This window comes from Thamnophis elegans, chromosome 11, assembly GCF_009769535.1.
Source record: "Thamnophis elegans isolate rThaEle1 chromosome 11, rThaEle1.pri, whole genome shotgun sequence".
NCBI lineage: Eukaryota > Metazoa > Chordata > Lepidosauria > Squamata > Colubridae > Thamnophis > Thamnophis elegans.
Window position 1 is genome coordinate 18,172,248 of NC_045551.1, and position 23,025 is coordinate 18,195,272.

Sequence of the window (23,025 nt, forward strand, 5' to 3'; positions counted from 1 at the left end):
AGGCCGTTTGAATGTCCAGCGGCCCCGGAGCTGACAGTAGAACGGAAAAATTCGACCCTTCCGAGCTGCCAGCCCCAAAAGACGCCGGCACTGTTGGCCGCGGATGCCGCCTAACATCACGGCTTGAACGAAAAGCGCGGCTGGAACGAAAAAACCCGCGGAGGCTGGCAAGAAGAAAACGAAAGTTGCTGAGAGGAGAAACTGTACTTGGGACGGAGCAGAGGGAAGTGGGGGTGGTGCGAACGTCCTATGATCCGGAGCTGGCAGCGGAACGGAAAGATTTTAATTCTCCGAGCTACCAGCCCTGAAGGACGCCGACATTGCTGGTTGTTAGCGCTGCCCAACATTGCAACATTGTAGCTCGACCTTCCCTCTGTGTTTGCCGCCGCCTGCTGCCGCTGAGCTGTTGGCTCGTTGCCATTGGCCGAGGAAATGCCGCAGCTCGTGGATGTCACAACTTTGTTCGGTCTTTTCGAGATTTGCAGTCGGACTATCGAGGGTCTCACGGTCCCCCTCTATCCCCCTCTATCTCTTGCTTCCTGCGGCCCGCTGCCTGTTGGCCTGCTGGCTTACTGGTGGCGGAGCGTTTTAGGTGCACCGCGCCTGGCGAACTTGGCGAGCTGGAAGACTGCATGAGTTGATGACCTTGGGGGAAGTTTACTTTTGGGCCCACTTTTTGACTCTTTGGTGCGCTGGGGCCCTTTGAGAACGTCGGGCCCGACCACTGAATGGGACGCCATTCCCCCCCTCCTTCTTCCATCTGAGGCAAGTTCCTTTTCCTCCTGTTTTTCGATCTTTGGAAAAGATACTAAGGGGGTGGTTGGGAATGAACCCATGCATCAGGCCTTGTTCATCATGGTTGACCTCCTGGCTCTCACTACTGCAGCTGACACACGAACTTACTCTATCTCTCAGTCACCTCCCTCCTTGGACTATATTGAACTCTCCAGAAGGGCCTCCCTCAAGGTGTGGCCCTCCCCTAGGAGAGGGCGGAAGACACCCCTGGACTTACATTTCTATTCTATACTATACTGGACTCTCTACCGGCTTTGATTGATAACATAAGCCCAGTACGGACTCTGTGAGCCAGCACAATTTTTAAATTGGTATGTTGAGTGTATGGGACTGGATGTGATAGTGTGAATGACCCACTTTTTATTATTAATATTGCTTTATTTTTGTATTTTTGTGTTTTAACTATTGCGTGGGGATTGTCTGTGTGTGTGCCTGAGTATGATTGATTCGGAGGACCTGCCGGGGAATGCGGGGGTCACCGGGGTGGTTGAGGGGACTATGCCCACGGGAGAGGGTCGGAGCATTGCGGTCATAACAGGGAGAGGCAGATACGGCGGGGACTTTAGGGCTGGCCATTACCAGGGAAGGAGGGCTCGCTACATCACAGAGATCCCTCCTTCCGGCCCTATGAGTCCCACTCCAAGGTCAGATGGCGTAAGTAATCAGGACCCTGGGTTCAGGCTGTTGTTGCTAAATGCCAGGTCTGTTGTTCACAAGGCTCCCCTCGTCCGGGACTTAATTTTAGACGAGAGGGCAGACCTGGCATGTATTACTGAGACATGGCTGGGCACGGAGGGAGGAGTCCCCCTCGTAGAGATGTGCCCAGACGGGTTTCAGGTGCTTCATCAGCTGAGAGCCCAGGGAAGGGGTGGCGGTGTGGCTATCGTTATCTGGGAATCTTTAGCACCTTGTAGGATCCCTGCTCCGGAGCTTGTCGAGTGTGAGTCCCTGCTGGTGAAGTTGGACCTCAAGGGTTAAGCGGGTCTGCTGCTAACGTACCTGCCTCCCAACTGCGTTGCAGCAGCCCTCCCCTCGCTCCTCGAGTCAGTAGCCGAGCTAGCAATTGAGTTCCCCAAGCTTATGGTTTTGGGGGACTTCAATTTGCCTTCGCTCGGTGAACACTCTGATGGAGCGCAGGAGCTCATGGCTTCCATGACAGCCATGGGCTTGACCCAGGTAATTCGGGGCCCAACCCATTCAGCGGGTCACATGCTTGACCTCGTATTTCTCTCGGAGCAGTGGACTTGTGACCTTGGTCTGAGGGGTAATGAGATCATACCCCTGTCGTGGTCAGACCACTGCCTACTGAGGCTTGATTTCCGGAGGCCAAACCCCCACCGTAGGGAGGAGGAACCGACCAGGTGGTTCTGCCCCAGGCGACTTATGGACCCTTTGAGGTTCCAGACGGAGCTTGGAGTTATTCCTGATACTCTCGCCCACAGTTCAGCGAAGACTCTGGCTGCTGCCTGGCACTCGGCGGCATCAGAGTCCCTTGACCGGATTGCGCCACTACGGCCCCTCCGGGTCGGCGGATCCCGGAGGCCTCCTTGGTTCACCGAGGAGCTCCGGGAGAAGAAGCGCCGGAGGAGACGCCTAGAGCACTTGTGGAGGTCCGATAAGTCCGAAGCGAACCGAGCACTTCTGACAACATGCACCAAGGAATACATCAGGGCATTGAGGACAGCTAAAAGAACACATATTGCCACCTTGGTTGCGTCCGCCAAGTCCCGCCCAGCCACCCTGTTTAGGATAACCCGCTCCCTCCTAAATGGGAGGGATGCGGGGGACCCCCTACAGGGTAAGGCTGAGGAGTATGTCCAGTTCTTGGCGGACAAGGTTGCTCTGTTTCGGTCGGACTTGGACTCCACCTCTGCAGATCCAGCCGAGACACAGGGGGATAACTTGGCAGACCATCTCTGGGCTGAGTTCCAGGATGTTGCCTCAGGGGATGTGGACAAGGCCATATGAGCTGTGAGTGCCTCCACCTGCATACTGGACCCGTGTCCCTCCTGGCTGGTTGCCAACAGCAGTGAGGTGACACGAGGCTGGATCCAGGCGGTCATTACCGCCTCCCTCTGGGAGGGGCACTTCCCCGCCGCACTTAAAGCGGCGGTGGTGAGACCCCTCCTGAAGAAACCATCCTTGGATCCAGCCGTTCTTAACAACTACCGTCCAGTCTCCAACCTCCCCTTTGTTGGGAAGGTTGTTGAGAAGGTGGTGGCCTTCCAGCTTCAACGGTCCTTGGAGGAAGCTAGTTACCTTGACCCCTTCCAGTCCGGCTTCAGACCTGGTTACAGCACAGAAACCGCTTTGGTCGCATTGACCGATGATCTCTGGAGAGCCAGGGATGGAGGCCATGCGTCCATCCTGGTTCTCCTTGACCTCTCAGCGGCTTTCGATACCATCGACCATGGTATCCTTCTGCGACGACTGCGGGAGGTGGGAGTGGGAGGCACTGTTTTGCGGTGGTTCTCCTCCTACCTCTCGGACAGGTCGCAGTCGGTGTTGGTTGAGGGGCAGAGATCGTCCCCGAGGCCCCTAACTTATGGGGTGCCGCAGGGCTCGGTCTTATCCCCCCTACTATTTAACATATACATGAAACCGCTGGGCGAGATCATTCGGAGGCACGGGATAAAATACCATCAATACGCGGACGACACACAGTTGTATCTGTCCGCCCTGTGCCAACTCAATGAAGCGGTGAACATGATGAACCGGGGTCTTGAGGCCGTTAAGAACTGGATGAGAGCTAACAAACTGGTGCTCAACCCAGACAAGATCGAGTGGCTGTTGTGTTTCCCTCCCAATAATTTGGCCAATGTTCCATCACTCAGGCTGGGGGGGTCAAATTTTACACCCCTCAGACAGGGTTCGCAACTTGGGAGTTCTCCTGGACCCACAGCTGACTTTCGACCATCATTTGTCAGCTGTGACCAGGGGGGCATTTGCCCAGGTTCGCCTGGTGCGCCAGTTGCTGCCCTACCTGAATCGGGAGGCCCTCACAACAGTCACTCGAGCCCTTGTGATCTCTAGGCTGAAATACTGTAATGTGCTCTACACGGGGCTGCCCTTGAAGAGCATCCGGCGACTTCAGCTAGTCCAGAATGCGGCCGCGTGAGTGATTGTGGGCGCACCGCGGTTCGCCCACATAACACCTATCCTCCGCGAGCTGCGCTGGCTACCTGTTGATCTCTGGGTGCGCTTCAAGGTGCTACTTACCACCTATAAAGCCCTCCATGGTAGTGGGTCTGAATACTTGAGAGACCGCCTTCTGCCGATTACCTCCCTCCGTCCCATCAGATCGCACAGATTGGGCCTCCTCCGAATTCCATCCGCCAGTCAGTGCCGACTGGCGACTACGCGGAGGAGAGCCTTCTCAGTAGCAGCTCCGACCCTTTGGAATGATCTCCCCATGGAGATTCGTACCCTCACCACCGTCCAGACCTTCCGCACAGCCCTCAAGATCTGGCTATCCCGTCAGGCCTGGGGATAAGATCCTAATCCGCCCCGCCCGAATGTTGAATGAATGTTGTGTTTTACTGTTTTATTTTATTTTATTCACAAATTTTATGTTCTGTCTTGCACTCCCTCCCACGAGTTGTAAGCCGCCCTGCGTCCCCTCAGGGAAAAGGGCGGCCTATAAATGCCAAATAAAACTCTAAAACTCAAAAAAAAAAAAACAATTGTGTCAACAAGGCCTCACTGGACAGATGGGCTTTATCATTTCTCTAGTCATTCTTTGAAGTGCCTAAGAAGGGAGAGAGCCACCATCCAATTCACTAAATGCTTATTATACTGCCAAAAAGCTTATTAATAAATAATAAGGGCTGAGACAAAAATGAGGTAAGGAAGTTAGGCTGCATAAGAGAGAGAAGGTGCATAATGGGAGGATGATTGGATTTAGCACTATTTAGCACTGTGTAAATTATATTTGTAATACACTTTGCTCTGGTTAAATCTTGAACATTCTACATGGTGAATGAGCATATGAACATATATACATTTGGCATTTATAACAACAACTGTAACAAGTAATAATTGAAAATAATAAAATGAAACTTACTGTTTTGATGCCTTCTATAATATATGTATCATTCATTATAAATCCGGGATACCCCACCTTTGCCAAAACTGCTTTTGCCTTTAAAAAAAATAGATAAACATGAAAATGATGATTATCATTTAAAGTAAATTTTAAATCATATGGTAACCTTAATTCCACTCATGGTTGTTATTAGCATTAAAAACAGGAAATCTGTATTTTACTTTCCTGCAAAGAACAATAACAATAGCAACAAATATTTTTCAGAATGTTATTTGTCCTTAGTAAGTATACCAAATTTCTGTTACATTTCAAACAATCTACGTTGGGGATGGTTAGTGTTTGGATTTTTTCATGCAGAAATATGTAGTTTTCACACGTCAAATGTTGCTCATAAACACCAGTGTTCCATAGCTGAAAAAGTCTTGGAAAATACTGGGGAGACGGGGGGATGACTCCTAGCCTATTCTGCTCACTCTCCATCCTACTGTGCTGCTATCTTGTTTTAATTTGATCTAACTTTTTTTCTTTGTCTATGAAGATGCGCAAAATATTTTACACTGCATTCTTTCTTCTCAACCAAAGGACTCCAAATTTGGCTATGTAGTGCTTCTGCTCAGCAGTTACTTTTTCTTCCCTAAAAGGTGGTAAGCTATACAGCATGATGACTGCTTCTATGGTAAGCAGTTTTATATACAGATTATTCAAATCTAGATATTCTATATTGGGGGGATGTGGGGGAGAAGAACATTGTTGTGACTTCTAATTTGAACCAGATGGTAAGAATTCTCTTTCATCTATGATAACATATAAAACAAGAAAAGCCATTTGAAAACCTTTCAAAAGTAATGTGTTAGAGTGAATCTACTGTATTAATTAGATTAGAGTTTCAGTAAATGGAATTATTTGTCTATATATCTTCTAGGTAAAGAATACTTTGATTATCTAGATTAGCGATGGCGAATCTTTTCGGCACTTGTGGAAACGTCACACATGCGCATGCTCATCAGGGCCGTGCTCCAGAAAAGCTGAACTTCTGGGTTCTAGCATGCATTCGTGCCTGACAAGTAGTTGGCTGGCGTGCATGCGCAGGCTGGTTTTCGGCACTTCCGCACGCACACGAAGGGACCATACTCCAGAAAAGCCAAACTTCTGGGTTCTGGTGCACATGCACACACTGGTTTTTGGCACTGCTGTGAGCGTGAACAACAACTCATCATCGCAAGTGCATGTGTACCAGAAACCTGGAAGACAAACAGGCAAGGCATGCTGGGTGACATGACTTTGGGCACACTTGCCATATGTTCACCATCATGGATCTAGTTTTTTGTAGCCCAAATTATATAGCCTGGCTAAATGTAAATGTAAATTAGACAGAAGATGAGATTCTGTAGGAACCAGTCCATTAGGGTTAATAGTGCTTAATATCTCTAAAGAAGCATATAGGTAGTCCTCAACTTGTAACAGTTTATTTAGTGACTGTTCAAAGTTACAACAGCACTGAAAAAAGTGGCTTATGATTGTTTTTCACACTTAGGACCACTGTGGCATCTTCATGGTCATGTGATCAAAATTCGGATGCTTGGCAATTGATTCATATTTAAGATAGTTTGAGTGTCCTGGGGTCGTGTCCTGGGGGCATACAAATAAACCAAAACTAAACTAAACTAAAACTAAACTATGATCACTTTTTGCAACCTTCTTACAAGTAAAGTCAATAGGGAAGCCAGAGTCACTTAAAGTCGTGTTACTAACTTAACAACTACAGTGATTCACTTAACAACTGTGGAAGGAAAGGTTGTAACATGGGGCAAAACTCACTTAAATGTTTCACTTAGCAACAGAACTTTTGGGCTCTATTGTGGTTGTACATTGAGGACTACCTGTACTGATAACTATTAGGAGATAAGGATATGTGTTCATTGTTCTTTTACTTCTTTGGGTTTTTTTTCTAGTTCTCATTTTTTGCTAAGAGGCAGTGCTCAAAAAAGTTATAAAAGAAATGTTGTCATTCAGTTTCTGAAAATTTCTTCGTTTTCTAGCCTTAGCCCACATGGCTATTTTTTTTTATTATGCAGATTAAAGCAGTAACACATGGGAAAAATCTTGAACATCATGATACACAGACATTGTAAAAGGTTTAAATGAATTTTAGTATGAATATCTTACCATCTGGAAATAAAAAAAACCCTGCTACCTTGTCTTACATAGAGAATAATCTGATCTTTTGGGTACTGTACCAAACACTTTAACTTTAACAATAGTTGCCCTTAGCTACTCCCTCTGGCAATAAATTCTATTAGGCCAATCTTGCTAATGCCAGGTATGTATTTGTCACTTGTGGAAATATCTTGACTTTACAATTAACTGAGATAATTAATATGTGACATCCTGCAGAAAATAGATGGGAGATTAACAGCAGCAGCAACAGAAACAGACGAACCCTTAAACAAGACAGATTCCATTGTGATGCAAATATTCTCAGTGACCGAAAAACAATAGAAGACAAATGCTATGCAGGACAAAATGGGAAATAAAGTAAATAACAAAATAGAATATTTGTTCAAAATTTTCCAAAAGGGGCATCAGAGCCTCACAGGTTTTTGTTATTTTCAAGAAAAACCATATCTTATTGTTGTTTGGTATATGATTGATTAACACTATAATTACTATTAGGTTAATACCTGATCCTCTTATATTCCATTCAAAAGGGCAAGTGGAGGTGTCAGATCCCTTATGTGATACTCCCATTCCCATATTAGGTTAATACCTGATCCTCTTATATTCAATTCAAAAGGGCAAGTGGAGGTGTCAGATTCCTTATGTGATACTCCCATTCAATTAGGAGGAGGGGGGGCTCGAAGTTAAATCACTAGCAGTACCTGTACAACTGAGATTTACAACTTTTACAAGTGGCTTCCTGTCATCAGAAGATTGGAGGTCCCAGCACCTCTGGAGGGATGTTTATGATGGCCATGTGGGATATCTCACTTTAATGTCTAACTAGAGATAGCCATGGGGACGTGTGTTTTATTCGACTCTCAGGGCAAAAGAGTTAAGGAAACATCTTCACACTTGTGTATTGGCCAGAATCTGCATTCTGATAAAGGGGAGGGGTCATTATCAGTTTAATCCCACTTGCATTGCCTAAAGGGTTTCAGATGCTGCTTTGCCTTTAATGTTTCATCCTGCTTAATTAAAGGTTCCTTTTGAAGTAATCCGTTTCAAGAATCTTTACTTTCTTAAGTTAGGAGAGGAGTCATTACAGGGGGAAATGTTGAAATTTCATCTGATCTAGTTTTTAAATGTCCTAGGTAAGTCATAGAGGTCTTGCATGTCTTCTAAAGTAGTCATTTAAAGCAACTAAGAAACTTAGTATTGCATCCATGCTTTTTAGTATAGAGCATTAAGCAAACAGGAGGATAATAACTTTAAGAGCTGATAAATTGTGACCTTTAAAGAAAACACCTACTCATTTTGCAGCATAAATAATTACATAGTTTGGAAAATAATGAATGTGGATGAACTAACCCAACTTGGCAAATGATTTACAAGTAAACTAATTGCTGTAAATATTGATCAAATGCCACCGCTAAAGATATTTCAAATCAGAACTAGGCTGTATAACATCATCTGAATCTGGGGGTGGTGATGTTAAAACATGATCAATTGATCATCAAAAAGAAACATTACTGTATCATTTTATTTCAATAATATATATCCATATTTATTAATTTCCATACTTCCTGGATGGGTCTGGGAATTGAGTCCTCTCTTAATCCACGAAGCGAGCACTCTCACAGGGTTCCAAGTAATACACTCATAAGAAGCAGAACTCCAAGGCAAGCAGTTTCCTCAAATAACACGTTTATTGGGAATATCTACTGGCACAGGCCAGTGAAAACCAACTCTAAAGGTTTCAGCAATTTTCACCTAATTAAAAGTAAACGTTTCCCCCGTTTCCCAAACAGGCAAAACTATTTTGGCTACAAAACCCCAGTTATCTCTATTCCCCCCCACCCATTAGATCTCATTGTTTAAGCCTCCTCCGAGTTCCATCCGCTGGCCAATGCCGACTGGCCACCACGCGGAGGAGAGCCTTCTCGGTGGTAGCCCCGACCCAATGGAACGATCTCCCCGTGGAGCTTCGTACCCTCACCACCCTCCAGACCTTCCGCACAGCCCTTAGAATCTGGCTATCCCGTCAGGCCTGGGGCTAAAGATTGTAACCTGCCCGAATGGTATGAATGTTGCGTTTTAATCATGTACTGTCTTATATGTAAAAGTCTGTCCCCCCCCCTTCCTTTTGATTGTGAGCCGCCCTGAGTCCCCCCAGGGAAAAGGGCGGCATACAAATAAACAATACCAATACCAATACCAATACCAATACCCTATCACTCAGTACCATTGTGGTAGCACTGAAGCCCCCAAAATGGCCTTGATCAAACTAGCTTCATAGTTGATGGCTCCCCTTAAGGAAAAAGAACTTCCTGCAAGGGAAAAAGAAAAATCACAAAGAGGTTACTTAGGATTCAATCTAGCCCCCCAGATCTCCCCCTGGAGGTCCTTTAGGCTTCTGGGGGTATTTCTCATGAAATTGCTTAATCAATTTATCAGCTTTCACATCCCAACTCTTGACCCAAATAGCTTCTGACAGTGGATATCCTTTCCATTGTACTAAACAGTGTAACCTCCCCTTGTACAATCTTGAATCTAAAATCTGTTTGACCTCAACAGAGACATGGTGAGTCTCTCCCTGTACTACAATTGGTTTTGGGACTGCCTGATCTACTGGCCTGAGCTGGAAGCCTACTGCTGGCTTTAACAACCTACTGTTAAAGATTGGATGCACTTTCCCCAGCAGGAGGGAGCTTAAGCTGCACGGTAACACAATTAATCACTTTCACTATCAGAAAAGGCCCAATAAACTTGGGCCCTAACTTCTTGCAAGGGAGCTTTAGCTTCAAATACTTCATTGAGAGGTAAACTTAACTTTCCATTTGGAAAGGCACTTGTTGGCTTGCACTTTATGGGTTTTTGCTGCTTCTCGAAGGGCTTGCTTAGTATTCTCCCACACTTTCTTCAGGAACTCCATCCATTCAGCCAATGACATGGATGAAGGTGGCTCCCTAGGGAGTTCAGGCATGGGGATGAACTCCACACCTCTGGTGACTTGGAAAGAGGTCAACCTGGTGCTAAAATGCACTGTGTTGTTGTAAGCCATTTCAGCAAACAGCAGCAACTCCGCACAATTTGTTTGTTGGTAGTTGACATAGCACTTCAAGTATTGCTCTAGCATTCCATTCGCTCTCTCTGAGGCCTCATTGGTTCTCAGGTGAAATGCCAAGCTAAGCCCCTACAAGGATGCAATGGACTTTATGAATTCCCTCCAGAACTTGGTGGTGCATTGGACTCCCATATCAGAAATGATCCTGCGTGGAACCCCATGCAGGCTATAGATGTGTTTTACAAACAACTTGGTCAGCTTATTTATGGACAGGAGACCGGGGCAGGCTATGAAGAGGGCTTGTTTTAAGAACACATCTATTATGGTCCAAATGGCAGCATTTCACCCACTATCAAGGAGTTTTATGATGAAGTCCATGGCAATCTCTTCCCAGGTTTGAGACGGATCTGCCACTTGTTGGAGCAGTACTGGGGGGGGGGGGTATGGCTTTCCCCCCCTGGCTTCACAAGTGGTTTCTGACAATTTTTTGGAGTTTTATGCACAGAGTTGCAGGTTGCCCCATATGTTCCTTTGAAGGAGGATTGCTGTAATGGCCACATTACTGACATCAGCTTGAACCATGAAAGTTTAGGAAGCATGCCAGCTTATCTAGATCCCTGTTGAAGATGGCAGCAGGCAGGGGAGCAGGGTGGTCTGGAGTGCTGCCAAAGGTGCTGCTGGGTACAGTGGTGGCACCAGGGCTGAGATCCATTGGACTTGAAAGCAGCAGTGTCCAGGATAGTAAGCCCAATTGGGAGGTATCTGCCAACCCAGTGGAAGTTGGGGCTATTGAGGCAGACTAGCAACTCATTGGCACCTTTGGTGAACTCCACTGCGGTCCTGGACAGGACTGCACTAATTAAGATGGTGGTGGGGATAACTGCCCAGGTTATTGAAGTGACAATCTGTACCTACTGGAGAGGGATTGTCAGGGTCCACTGGCTCAGAAGCATCCTCATGCACTCAGGCTGACATGACTGCTCCAGGCTTCCAAGGCTCAGTCTATTGAACCTCTCTGGTAATCCCTCTGGGGCTATGAACCACTGTTTGGTACTTTCAGTCCCCAGAGTCATCCAGATCTAGGAGTCCCTTTGCCCTCCACTTGAGGACTATGGTCATTGACTCCCTGGTCAAGTTCACTGGATGATCCCTTACTGATTCTTGGGACAAGGTTCAGCATTTGAAGCTCTACTCTGCTTGGTACAGTTCCCCAGTGGCCAGCCACTTGGTATGGACTTTGGTTAGTTTCCATCCACTGTTTTTTGTTGTGCTTTTTGATGCTTTGGAAACTAGATCCAAAAGTTGTAAATGCTGCAACAAGAGATTGGACAATCATTTGTCTGAAGTGATGTAGGGTTTCCTGCCTAAGCAGGGAGTTGGACTAGAAGACCTCCAAGGTCCTTCCCAACTCTGTTATTCTAGTCTATTCTAAATATTGGAACAGTGCTATTTTATTGTGCTGTTTTATTGTGAGTTGGACTAAGGAGAAATTTCCTAAGGGTGAGGCCAAGCAAGTTGGCCATGCCAACCCAATCCCATGACCCATTTCTCACAGAAAAGGTAGCCACAATACCTGGGTAGGTGTGGTGGGATGTGTGTCAGGTGACTGGTTGGGAGTGACATTGAGTTGGCCACACTTACCCACTCAGATGACCACCCAATTATGCCCACCCACTGACCACCAAGCCACACCCACAGAACCGGTGGTAAAATAAATTGAATCCCACCACCGGCCTGTTTCCCAGGCTTCAATCATTTCCCTGCCTATCTTTGTACCTACATGCCAACAATCTTGTAGCTATGAAATTGAATGTATGTCCTTGTTCATTGCAATGTGGAATGCATTATAGAATCTATCAGAAAATGAATGGAAGAAATGTGGAGGATGTCTAAAATCTATTTCATTTTACTGTATTCAGTATCAAGACAAACATCCACTCCTGCATTTTACACTAATAATGTAGGCAAATAGGCACTGCATCTATGTTTAATGAAGGGCATAAGGAATTTATTTAAGCTGTGTTTACTTGTTAAAAAAACATTTTAATCTACAGTTCACTCTGCAGATTATTTTTTTCATTCCAGTGCTTACTAGAATGATTTGTTGACTGTATTTATAAGCTTTTAAAAGTTTAAACAAATTGTCTTACGTAATGCATGATTGTATAAGGGTTAGACATTGTTTGCAGTTAGCACTGACACTTTGTTCTAGTGGAAATTTTTTTTTAATTGTTAGATCATAGTCATTACCTAATGTAGGCAATCAGTAGGTTCTTCTATAAAAATTATTACTATGCTGTTGTTATTTGTTGAATAACTGTTGACTCCAAGGTCTTCTTTATTGTATGCATGTAACTTTATTGTATACATGTAATAAATGCATGCACGGTTCGGTTTTTAGGTAGGTAATGAGCATAGCCACAAGTATTTTGATCACACAGTTCAGTTAATCTTTTCGGCTATGCTGTTCTCTGGAAATAGTATGGCAGCTGGACAGGGTTAAATATAATTTCCTTCACTTCTCCAATTTTCCATAATCTGTCTGCATTGTGCTCAGGTTATTAATGGAATTGGCATCTCCATACAACTGATTGAGCACTGAAGCAGTCAGGTAACAAGGGAGAAGCCGATGGCAGCAAATAATCTAACATCAAAGGACATAAACATGTCATAACAAATGGTTTCAGATCAAGCCAAAGTAGATGAAAAGCATCACATCTGGTGAATGAACCCATGCTTTTGTGAATTAGATGCATATAAATTAAAATTGCTTTTTTGAGGGTGAAAGTTACTACCTCAAGAGATGTAAACTGTAAACCATAATGATATCATGTGTTCCTGATGCTTCTTATTTCCATCCCATCCTATTCAAACCCATTAATGCAGGCAAGATATGGATAGCATTGGATTACAAATCACATAATCAATATTAATCATTAGGCTAGGGATACTGTATATTATTTCAAATATTTCGAAAGCGCTTTAGCTTGTGAATTTATTTTATCTGCAAGCGAGATAATATTTCGAGAGATGAATGATTTGGTAAGAGACTTGAATCTTACTCGGATCAAGGCTGAAAAGCAGGAATTTATTGTTGCCAGGAGCATCATCTTCATGGTTCAGACATCGTGAAAAGAGTTCGTTCTTTACTTCACCGAGGAAGACAAGTTGGTTTATTGCATCGATGTCAAAGGTTTGATTTGATTTGATTTTGATTTCTGGTTTATTTGTATGCCGCCCTTCTCCAGGAGGGACTCAGGGCGGCGAACAACTCAGGGGGGAAAGGGAACATAAACAACAGTACACATAATTAAAATGCACGAAAATCACACAGCCATACCAGTCGAGAGGGGGGGGGGACTCATCAACCCCAGGCCTGCCGGCACAGCCAGGTTTTGACAGCTTTCCGGAAGGCCTGGAGAGAGGTGAGGGTCCGGATCTCCGTGGGGAGTTCATTCCAAAGGGCCGGAGCTGAGGTCTGATGGGTCAATTTAAAATCCAATATGATTCAGAGCAATGGTGTCTTTTTATAGATTCTTCAAAAAGAAGTCTCAAAGCAGTTTTACTCCACAACGGTTTTTACGCTTCCATACCTGTAAGTCGTTCCGTACACTTGAAGGAAACCTACGAGAACTTGGAATTGGTTCTTCGTAAACTTAAATATGAAAACCATGGTTGGCAAGTGTGTGGGGACTTGAAGGTCTTGTGCATGCTGCTCAGGCAACAAGCTGGGTATACCAAATACCCTTGTTATCTGTGTCTATGGGACAGTCGAGACCGACAAAATCACTGGACCAAGAAGAGTTGGCAGCCGAGGATGCTAACAATCGGTGAAAAAAATGTCCTCCGAGAAACTTTGGTACCTTCCCATAAAGTTCTTCTACCACCTCTCCACATAAAATTGGGATTGATGAAGCAATTCGTAAAATCACTTCCAAGAGATGGAGAATGCTTCAAATACTTGGTCACCAAGTTTCCATGCCTGTCGGAGGCAAAATTGAAGGAAGATGTGTTCATCGGACCAGACATTAGAAGGCTTATAGTTGATCAAGAGTTTGACAATACCATGATGGATCCTCAAAAAGAAATGTGGATTGCATTTAAAGAAGTCGTACAGAAATTTTTAGGCAATAACAAAGATCCTCACTACAAAAAGATCGTCGGAAGAATGCTGAAAGCATTTCAAGCTTTAGGTTGCCTGATGAGTTTGAAAGTGCATTTCCTCCAGTCCCACCTTGACTACTTTCCTGAAAATTTGGGAGCTGTGAGTGAGGAACAAGGTGAATGATTCCACCAAGACATTAAAGAGATGGAAAGGAGATACCAGGGAAAATGGAGCATTACAATGATGGCAGACTACTGTTGGATGCTTCAGAGAGACATTCCAGATGCTACTCACAAGCGTAAATGCACTAAGAGGAGCCTCACAAGGAAGAAGAATTGAGTTTAGTGTTTGTAGGTGAGCTCATTTCAGTTCAAAAAAGGATTTTCATGAAAATATTGTAATAAAACTTTAATTTTATAAGTCTATTTCCATTTATTTTGAGATATTGCCTTACTTAACTGTTCTGACCCCCCTCCTTGCTTGTTCACAAATGATAGCCAGACAGAACTTCAAAGGAAATATCTTCATCAGTCCCGGCTCAAGCTGGCTGCGAACCCAAAATAAACGTAGATGAAGTTTCTGGCAAAAAGTTACACAGCAAATGCAAAAACAAAACTCTTACAGCAAACCAGATTTACATAAAGCAAATCACTTATCCAAGTGCGTCTTTGAATCATGAACACTAACTCGAACAGGAACGGAACTGAACTCACGAACAAACAAACAACGTTGACTTCTGCAACTAAGGCATGGCACCATCAGTCTTTTATCCACAGGAGGAGAGCCTTAATGAGCCCCAGCTGCTTGTTATCTTCTCCCGGGAGCATCCTGAAACCACTCACTGATAGCAACTACCGAGCCACAACACTACCCCCCACCGCAGGGCCCTTCCCTCGGGTCTGACGGTCTGGATGCGGTCGGAATGGATTGTCCATAAGATGGCCCGCATTCATTTCCTGTGTTTCCTCCTTCGTGATTCCCAAATACCTGCAGGAACATTTCCCTTGATCCAATGCTCCCCAGGTATCTGGTGGCCACCACGTCTCCTCCCGCTTTGCGCGGCGGCGACACCCTGTCCAGGGTCCTCCACCCTCTCCAAGGCCGACTCACCAGCCCCTGTGCTGGCAGAGTCTGGTGGCAGCTGTAACAGCTCTGGCCGAGCCCTAACACCCTGTCCAGGGTTCACCACGCTCTCCAAGGCTGACCCACCAGCTCCCGTACTGTCAGAATCTGGCGGCAGCTCTAACAGCTCTGGCCAAGCCCTAACACCTTGTCCAGGGTCCTCCACCTCCTCCAAGGCCAGCTCATAAGACCCCTCGACGTTGGAGTCTGGCAGCAGCTCTACCGACTCCTGCTGGGCCTCCACACTCTCCCACACTGCAGAGCTCTTCCCACAGTTCCGACGCTCGGGATGCGGCCCAGAAGGGTTGGTGACAGCCCACATGGAACACAGTCCAAGACACTGGTACCCCACCAGGATTCTAGAAATGAAGTCCTGTGCTGCGGGGACAGGGGTCGACAAGGGCTGGAATCTTGGCGAAGCCCTCCTCGCAGACCTGGCCCATTGGCACTGGACACACGACTCCACGCACTTCCACACATCATTTCTTAAACGGGGCTACCAAAACTGGCAGGATGCCAGGCGCAATATCCGGAAAAAACCCCAATGTCTCGCTGCAGAAGCGCCATGAACTTGAGAGAGCACCCCTCTATGGATGTGCCCTGCAGGAACATAGAGCCGGCCCCAATACTTCAAAAGATCCCCTTCCAAAGTCCACAGGGAATCCGGCCCTACTTCTGCCTTTCGTCTCTCCACCCATTCGTCACCCTGCTGTGCATCCCGTATCAGAGACTGTATGCTCACGGGATGATAAACTGCAGCGCAGGATGCAACGGGTAGAACAGTCTGAGGTGGAAGCAAGTCTGCAGGGTCAGAGTTCTCTGTTTTCCTAGGCAGGGCATCCGCCCTGAGATTCCACACCCCATGAATGCATGCTACATTGTGTGAAGGGGTATCAAAGCTGCACAAACGTGACGGTTGTCTGACATGATAGTTCGTTGCTGAGGGATGGCTGCAGTCCGTGCAACCCTTCTATTCTTCTTGGGGCAACTCCCCACCAGGTGTCCAAGATCCCCACAGTAGAAACACAATCCCTCGACTTCCTGGGGGCGGAGCCTGTTGCCGAGGAGGGCTCAACCGAGCTCCTCTCAGAGATCTGGTCTGTATATCTAAATAAGATCATAGATATCACCCCTTTTTGGCTAAGAAAGGGGCAGGGAGTAGCTCTGTGTGCTAGGGTCTATTCGTAATCCACAGCCTTTCTCTTTTTTTGGCTGTGGACAGAGATTAGATCCAGCGGGAGCGGAGCTTTTATCTCCAGCCAGTTCTTCTCAGCTGCCTTTTTTTGCAGCCCTAGACAGGCGAGCCCCCCCCCCCCAGGACAAAGCAAAGTTGTTCCAAGCCAGGATTAATACGGGCGGGTCCCACTCCTGTGAGATTTATGCTTTTATTACTATCTTAAATACCAGCACCATTTGTCTTAGAGACTTCTTTGTTTAAACGGACTTCAAAATGGCGATTTCTCTCCGTTGGTGACTGATAGGGGATGTACTTAGCCGGTTTTACCTTCCTGCAGACCGCTCCTTAACAAAATAAACTCTTTTTTTTTTGGAAACAGAGGGGAGCGAAAGCGCTGTTTGTTTGTTTATTTATTATGGCACCCAGGTCAAAATCGAAGCGTCTCTCTACAAATGTGCCTAAAGAATCTAAAGAATTTATACTGGAATCACAGCCCTTGTCTCCTATGCCCTCTACTGGAGAATTTTTAACACAGGAATTTTTCTTTCAAATGCTTAATGATTTTAAACAAGAAATCAAGGAATTCGTATTGGAGCTATATGATGATTTAAAGTTTAAAATTGACCAAATGAAGGTGAATACGTTTGCAGCCGTGTCTGCCCTGTCAGATTACTCTGCTGAAATAGAGAATAAATTGGAAAGCTTGGAGGAGGCTAATTCTAATTTGACTACTAATATTCAAATATTACAACAAAAAATTAGAGACACTGAAGAACAGCTCGTGATGATAAATTTTAATAGGAAGGCATTTGCAATAAGAGTCAGAGGACTCCGCGAAAAGGAGCGAGAGAATTTGAAACAGACCTTTGTTGAAGCCTTCAGCCATGCGGTGGGAAGCCGGGGACTTAACTTTGATTGGCAGATTCGGAAAATCTATCGCCAGAACTCGTTGGTAGCGGAACAGCGACAGCTCCCGAGGGACATAATTATATATTTTTCCACAAAAGAATCCAGAAACGCGATTATGCAAAAGTTTCATAATAACAGTCTGCGAGTTGATGACCAGGACCTGATTGTCTTCAAAGAAATACCTTTCCAGAAGTTGAGAGCAAGAAGAGACTATGCCTTTTTAACTAAAGAGCTTAGAAATCAACAGATCCAATACAGATGGGAGGCCCCAGCCGGCATTACGGTCACATTTGAGAATCAAAGATTCCGTCTTAACTCTGTTTCGGAGGCTCGAGATTTCTATTACAAGACTTTGAAGGCAGGACTTCCTGATTCACTCGGAAAAGAGGAGAGACAAGCTGAAGGAGAAGGCAAGCGGCAGGCCACGTGGTTGCAAGATGGAGGGGGTAGCCTTTCCTCCCTCGGAGAAGCAGAAAAGCGGAGATTGAGGATTTAGACATTTTAAAATATTTGCCAAAGTTGTGGACTGAATGGGGGTTTGCGACCTTTCTCCGGTAGAAAAAGTGGTACTTATTGGTGGGGTGATATTGATTGTATATATGTAAAATGAATGCGGAATGATTTATGTTGTTTAAATTCTGTTAGAAGGGATTACTTTAAAACAGAAGGTTAACTGATTTTTGTTGAAAGTATTATTTGAATATGTGGAATGATCCATGCTATTTAATTCTTATTAGAAGGGAAAGTTGGATGAAATTACTTTGAACTAGATCCTAAACTAATGTTTGCATAAATTTGATAGTGGTAAATATCAGACAAGCAAGGGATGAGGGTAAAATGCATGCGGAATGATTTACGTTGTTTAAATCCTATTAGAAGAGAAAGCCGGTTGGGATTATCTTAAGATAGAATGTAAACTGATTTTTGTGTAAAGTAATACTTGATCCACGCTGCTTAAACTCTACTAAGAAGGGAAAGTTTGGTTAGATTATTCTGAATTACTGTTTGAAAATGAGGTTAAGAAAGATTATTTACGCTGTTTAAATTTTATTAGAAGGGAAAGTTTGATTATATATGTAAAATGAATGCGGATGATTTATGTTGTTCAAATTCTATTAGAAGGGATTACTTTAAAACAGAAGGTTAACTGACTTTTGTTGAAAGTTTTATTTGAATATGTGGAATGATCCATGCTATTTAATTCTTATTAGAAGGGAAAGTTGGCTGAAATTACTTTGAGCCAGATCTTAAACTAATGTCTGTATAAATTTGATAGTGGTAAATATCAGACAAGCAAGGGATGAGGGTAAAATGCATGCGGAATGATTTACGTTGTTTAAATCCTATTAGAAGAGAAAGCCGGTTGGGATTATTTTAAAATAGATTGTAAACTGATTTTTGTGTAAAGTAATACTTGATCCACGCTGCTTAAACTTTACTAAGAAGGGAAAGTTTGGTTAGATTATTTTGAATTACTGTTTGAAAATGAGGTTAAGAAAGATTATCTACGCTGTTTAAATTCTATTAGAAGGGAAAGTTTGATTATTCCTCTGTAAAGTAATATTTGAATATGTGGCATGATCCACGTTGCTTAAACTTTACCGGAAGGGACTATTTTTGGCTAGACTGTATATTGATGCCTACACAAATCTGTATAAATGTTTATCTGAATACAAGGCTAAGGAAGAGGAACGGGAGAGTCTACAGGAGGTTGGGGTAAATAACAAAGAAGTAAGAGACGAGAATAAAATATAGATAAAATGACTTATACTATTTAGGCATAGATAAAGATGGGGGGCTGAGCTCAACACAAAGAGTTCTTTTTCCTTTTTTTTTCCTTTTTCTTTTTTCTCTTTTCTTTTTTTTCCTTTCTTTTTTCTTGTTTCTCTTTCCTTTGATATATTACTTTTATTTTTAATCCATACGTATACAAGATACTTTAGACAGAAGGCAGTGCCAGGTGTGGGCCCTGGGAAGTCGGGGGGATTAGGGATGGGGATTCATGGGGGGTGGGTGGGTGGGTGTTAATATAGTCTCAATAAGAACAAGAATGTACTTATATACGGTTTTTTTTTTCCTTTTTTGTTTTTTTTTCTTTCTCTTTTCTTTCTTTATATTTTTTTTTCCTTGGTTTATTTTACTTTTTATCAGATTAAACAACACTTGAATAAAGGCATACACCAAGGAGGGAGGTAGAGGGAAAGAAGAGGGAGGAGTAAGGAAGGAGTAAGGGGAATGTAAGGAGGGCGTGTTGGGAGTAAGGGGAGAAGGAAGGTTTGAGGGGAAAGGGAAGTAGGAGGGGAGTGTTAGAGGGAGAAAGGAAAGTTGGAGGGGGTAGATGGGGTGTATGGAGGATGGAAGTGTCAGGTGGGGTTGTGAATGATGAGTTGTGTTTTCCTTTTTTATCTTTTTCTTTTCTTATAGCAAATACCCTGTATATAAGTGATTGCAAAATGGAATGTGAAAATGAATAAAATATATTTTACAAGAAACACAATCCCTCAGCACGTCGTCTGTCCATCTCTGTACATGACACTTGAGGTCTGACAGCACCCAACTCCATGGGTTCCTCCCAGTCCACTTCAGTCTCTTGATGAACCGGCACGCTAGTGGTCTCCTGGAATGCACGGCGATGCCTTTGCCTCTGCAGCCGGGCGTCTATCCGGAGGCACAAGTGGACCAATGCGTTGAATGTCGGTGGCCTGTCCACCCTCACCAGTTCATCTTGCAAGGCATCAGACAATCCATCTTGGAAAGTGTCCATCAGAGTGGTTCATTCCACGCTGAATCCTGGCTACACAGCCTGAATTCACTTACATAGTCTTGCAATGAACCACTCCCCTGCTGCAGTGACTTCAGATGTCTGGTTGATGTTTCCCCCTTAATGGGATCCTCAAACATACATTTAAAGTATTGGCAAAAACCCTGGAAGTCATCCAACAAAGGGCTCAGCTGAGTTAACAAGGGGGTAGCCCAATGGGCAGCTGTGCCTGAGAGCAAACTAATAATAAATCCCACCTTCATCCGGTCAGTGGGAAAGTTCTCCGTTCTCAAACTCAGGAACAGCTGGCATTGTCCCAGAAACATGGCAAACATGGCCTGATTCCCAACAAATTTATCTGGCATGGCTACTGGGCACTTCCTCCTTGGCTGGGGTTTTTTTGCAGCTCTCTGCAGCTGAGAAATTTGGTCAGCCAATATGGCTATTTGCTGGGTCAGTCGGGCATTTTCAGTGTAAAGCTGCTCCATATTTTTATGAATGGAGGTTTGTCGTGGCAAAAGTCAAACTGTTCTGAACCCCCTCCTTGCTTGTTCACAAATCATAGCCAGACAGAACTTCAAAGGAAATATCTTCATCAGTCCCGGCTCAAGCTGGCTGCAAGCCCAAAATAAATGTAGATGAAGTCTATGGCAAAAAGTTACACAGCAAATGCAAAAACAAAACTCTTACAGCAAACCAGGTTTACAGAAAGCAAATCACTTATCCAAGTGCCTCTTTGAATCATGAACACTAACTTGAACAGGAATGGAACTGAACTCATGAACAAACAAACAACATTGACTTCTGCAACTAAGGCATGGCACCATCAGTCTTTTATCCACAGGAGGAGAGCCTTAACGAGCCCCAGCTGCTTGTTATCTTCTCCCAGGAGCATCCTGAAACCACTCACTGATAGCAGCTCCAAAGGCTCCTACCGAGCCACAACACTTAACATAGTTACCTAAATTGTGAGGAAACGTGATGTCCTATGACAAAATGGAGGTCATTTTTGGATTCAGCACACCAAAAAACATAAAGATTATGTGGAATAACCAAAACAGCTCTCGAAAAATTTTTTTTTGCAGACCTGTGATCCTAATTAAAGCCCTATGTACCATGTTTCCCCCCAAATAAGAGAGGGTCTTATTTTCTTTTGACCACCAAAATATTAATTGGGCCTTATTATCGGGGGAGCTTATTGTTTTGGGGTTGCCAGGTGGCTGCTCTCTTGCGAGTGGGTGCCCAAAGATCCAGGCACAGCCTCAGAGGCAAACGACTGTGTTGTGCTGTCGCAACAGAGCAACACACCTGCCATGAGGTGACCACACTCATGAGCATCCACCTGGCAACCCTCCTTTCTAGCCAGGCAGACTTCCACTCACCGACCCAGTGATATCCCAAAGGCACTAAGCCGCATGGTGCTCTGCCCTCCCCCCAGCTCCCGTGACTTGGCACATTCAGGATATCCTTAGGTCAGTGCATGGCGCCCTGCCTGGCTGGAAAGGGAGGTCGTGCGAGCGCCTGTTCCATCCACAGGTGGTGTGCCTCCAAGCCTCACCATGCCCTGGCCCAGCTCTCCCTGGAGGGCCAGGGTGCCACTGTCATCATGGTGCTCTGAGCATAACCTATTCTCCGGCTTCCAAACTCTGGAGATCTGCAGCCGAGTCTTCTGGAGGCTTATTTTTGGGGGAGGCCCACCCGAAAAATGTGGCATGGCTTTATTATCAGGACATGTCGTATTTTTGGGGAAACACAGTAGAAATATTTGTTTGAAAGTGTGGTATGGGGTTAATGGAGCCCTGACTAACAGGAGTCACACAAGCAAAGGGGTAAGGCAAGGGTGCATTTTAGCCCGATTACTATTTAATTTATACATCAATGACTGTCCAAGATTAATGAAAGACCCTAGGATGCACACACCAATGATCCTAAATAGAAATTGTAACATCTTGCTCTATGCTTATGATATGATCCTATTATCGCAAGTAGGATTGCCTAAGCTACTAAAGAGATTTAGCTACTACTGTTAGGATAACTCTCTAATTATTAGCAAATCCAAATAAAAAATTATGGTGTTTGGTAAACATAACCAGAGGCATAGATGGTAACTAGATGGGGAACCAATTGAACAGGTTAGCCCCTTCATATATTTTGGCATAACTTTTCCAAGACCGGCTCTTGGGCTTGTAACCATCAATGGAGCACACTTAGAGCAAAAGCTCACTTGAATCTATTACTCAAATTAAAGAATCACAGTTACCCAGGCTCCCTAGCACCACTAATCAAAATGTATCAGTATATAAAGCTAAGATAATCCCTATGCTCCTGTCAGGTGTGCCTCATTCAAAATCCAAGAAAGAATAACCCCAACTCCATTTGATTAGAGAAAAGTACTTTTACTGGATATGAAATGAAAACAACGAAAGTGAAGCAAGATCTGAAGCAAAAAAGCGTGAACTTGTACATATCAAACGTTTGCTCCAGCTCCCAAAGCTGTCATGTGGGATATATCTTCGAAGGGCCTCATTCAGTTGGTATGCAGAGACAGTTGACCTTGACCAAATCGTAACACAAGCCATCAGTAAGCACAGAAGATGTGAGAACAAACCTTCCTAAGCAATACCTCCTCTAGCACCTATTCCTCCACAAATACCATGAGCCCCCACCCTCCCCGTTTCTATGGCAGACGATAGCAAGCAGGCAAAGTAGAGGCTGACAGCTCCTATACAAAGCTAAGGTTTGAAGTTTACACCCTATTACAGCTTCTGTAATAGGATGTAAACATCATAAGCTTCTCATTGCAAAATTTAGGCTTAAATTGAAGAAAGTAGGGGAAAGTACTAGGCCACTCAGGTATGAAGTAAATCATATCCCTGATGAATATACA

General features: G+C 44.5%; 1 protein-coding gene across 1 annotated transcript in view; it reads right to left on the reverse strand.

Annotated features, from left to right (window-relative positions):
• PHEX (phosphate regulating endopeptidase homolog X-linked) overlaps nucleotides 1-23,025 on the reverse strand; it is a 202,176-nt gene that overhangs the window by 63,859 nt on the left and 115,292 nt on the right. The window contains exon 13 of the mRNA XM_032226114.1: nucleotides 4,859-4,936. Coding sequence (XP_032082005.1) covers nucleotides 4,859-4,936 — 78 coding nt within the window. The remainder of the gene's footprint in view (nucleotides 1-4,858; nucleotides 4,937-23,025) is intronic.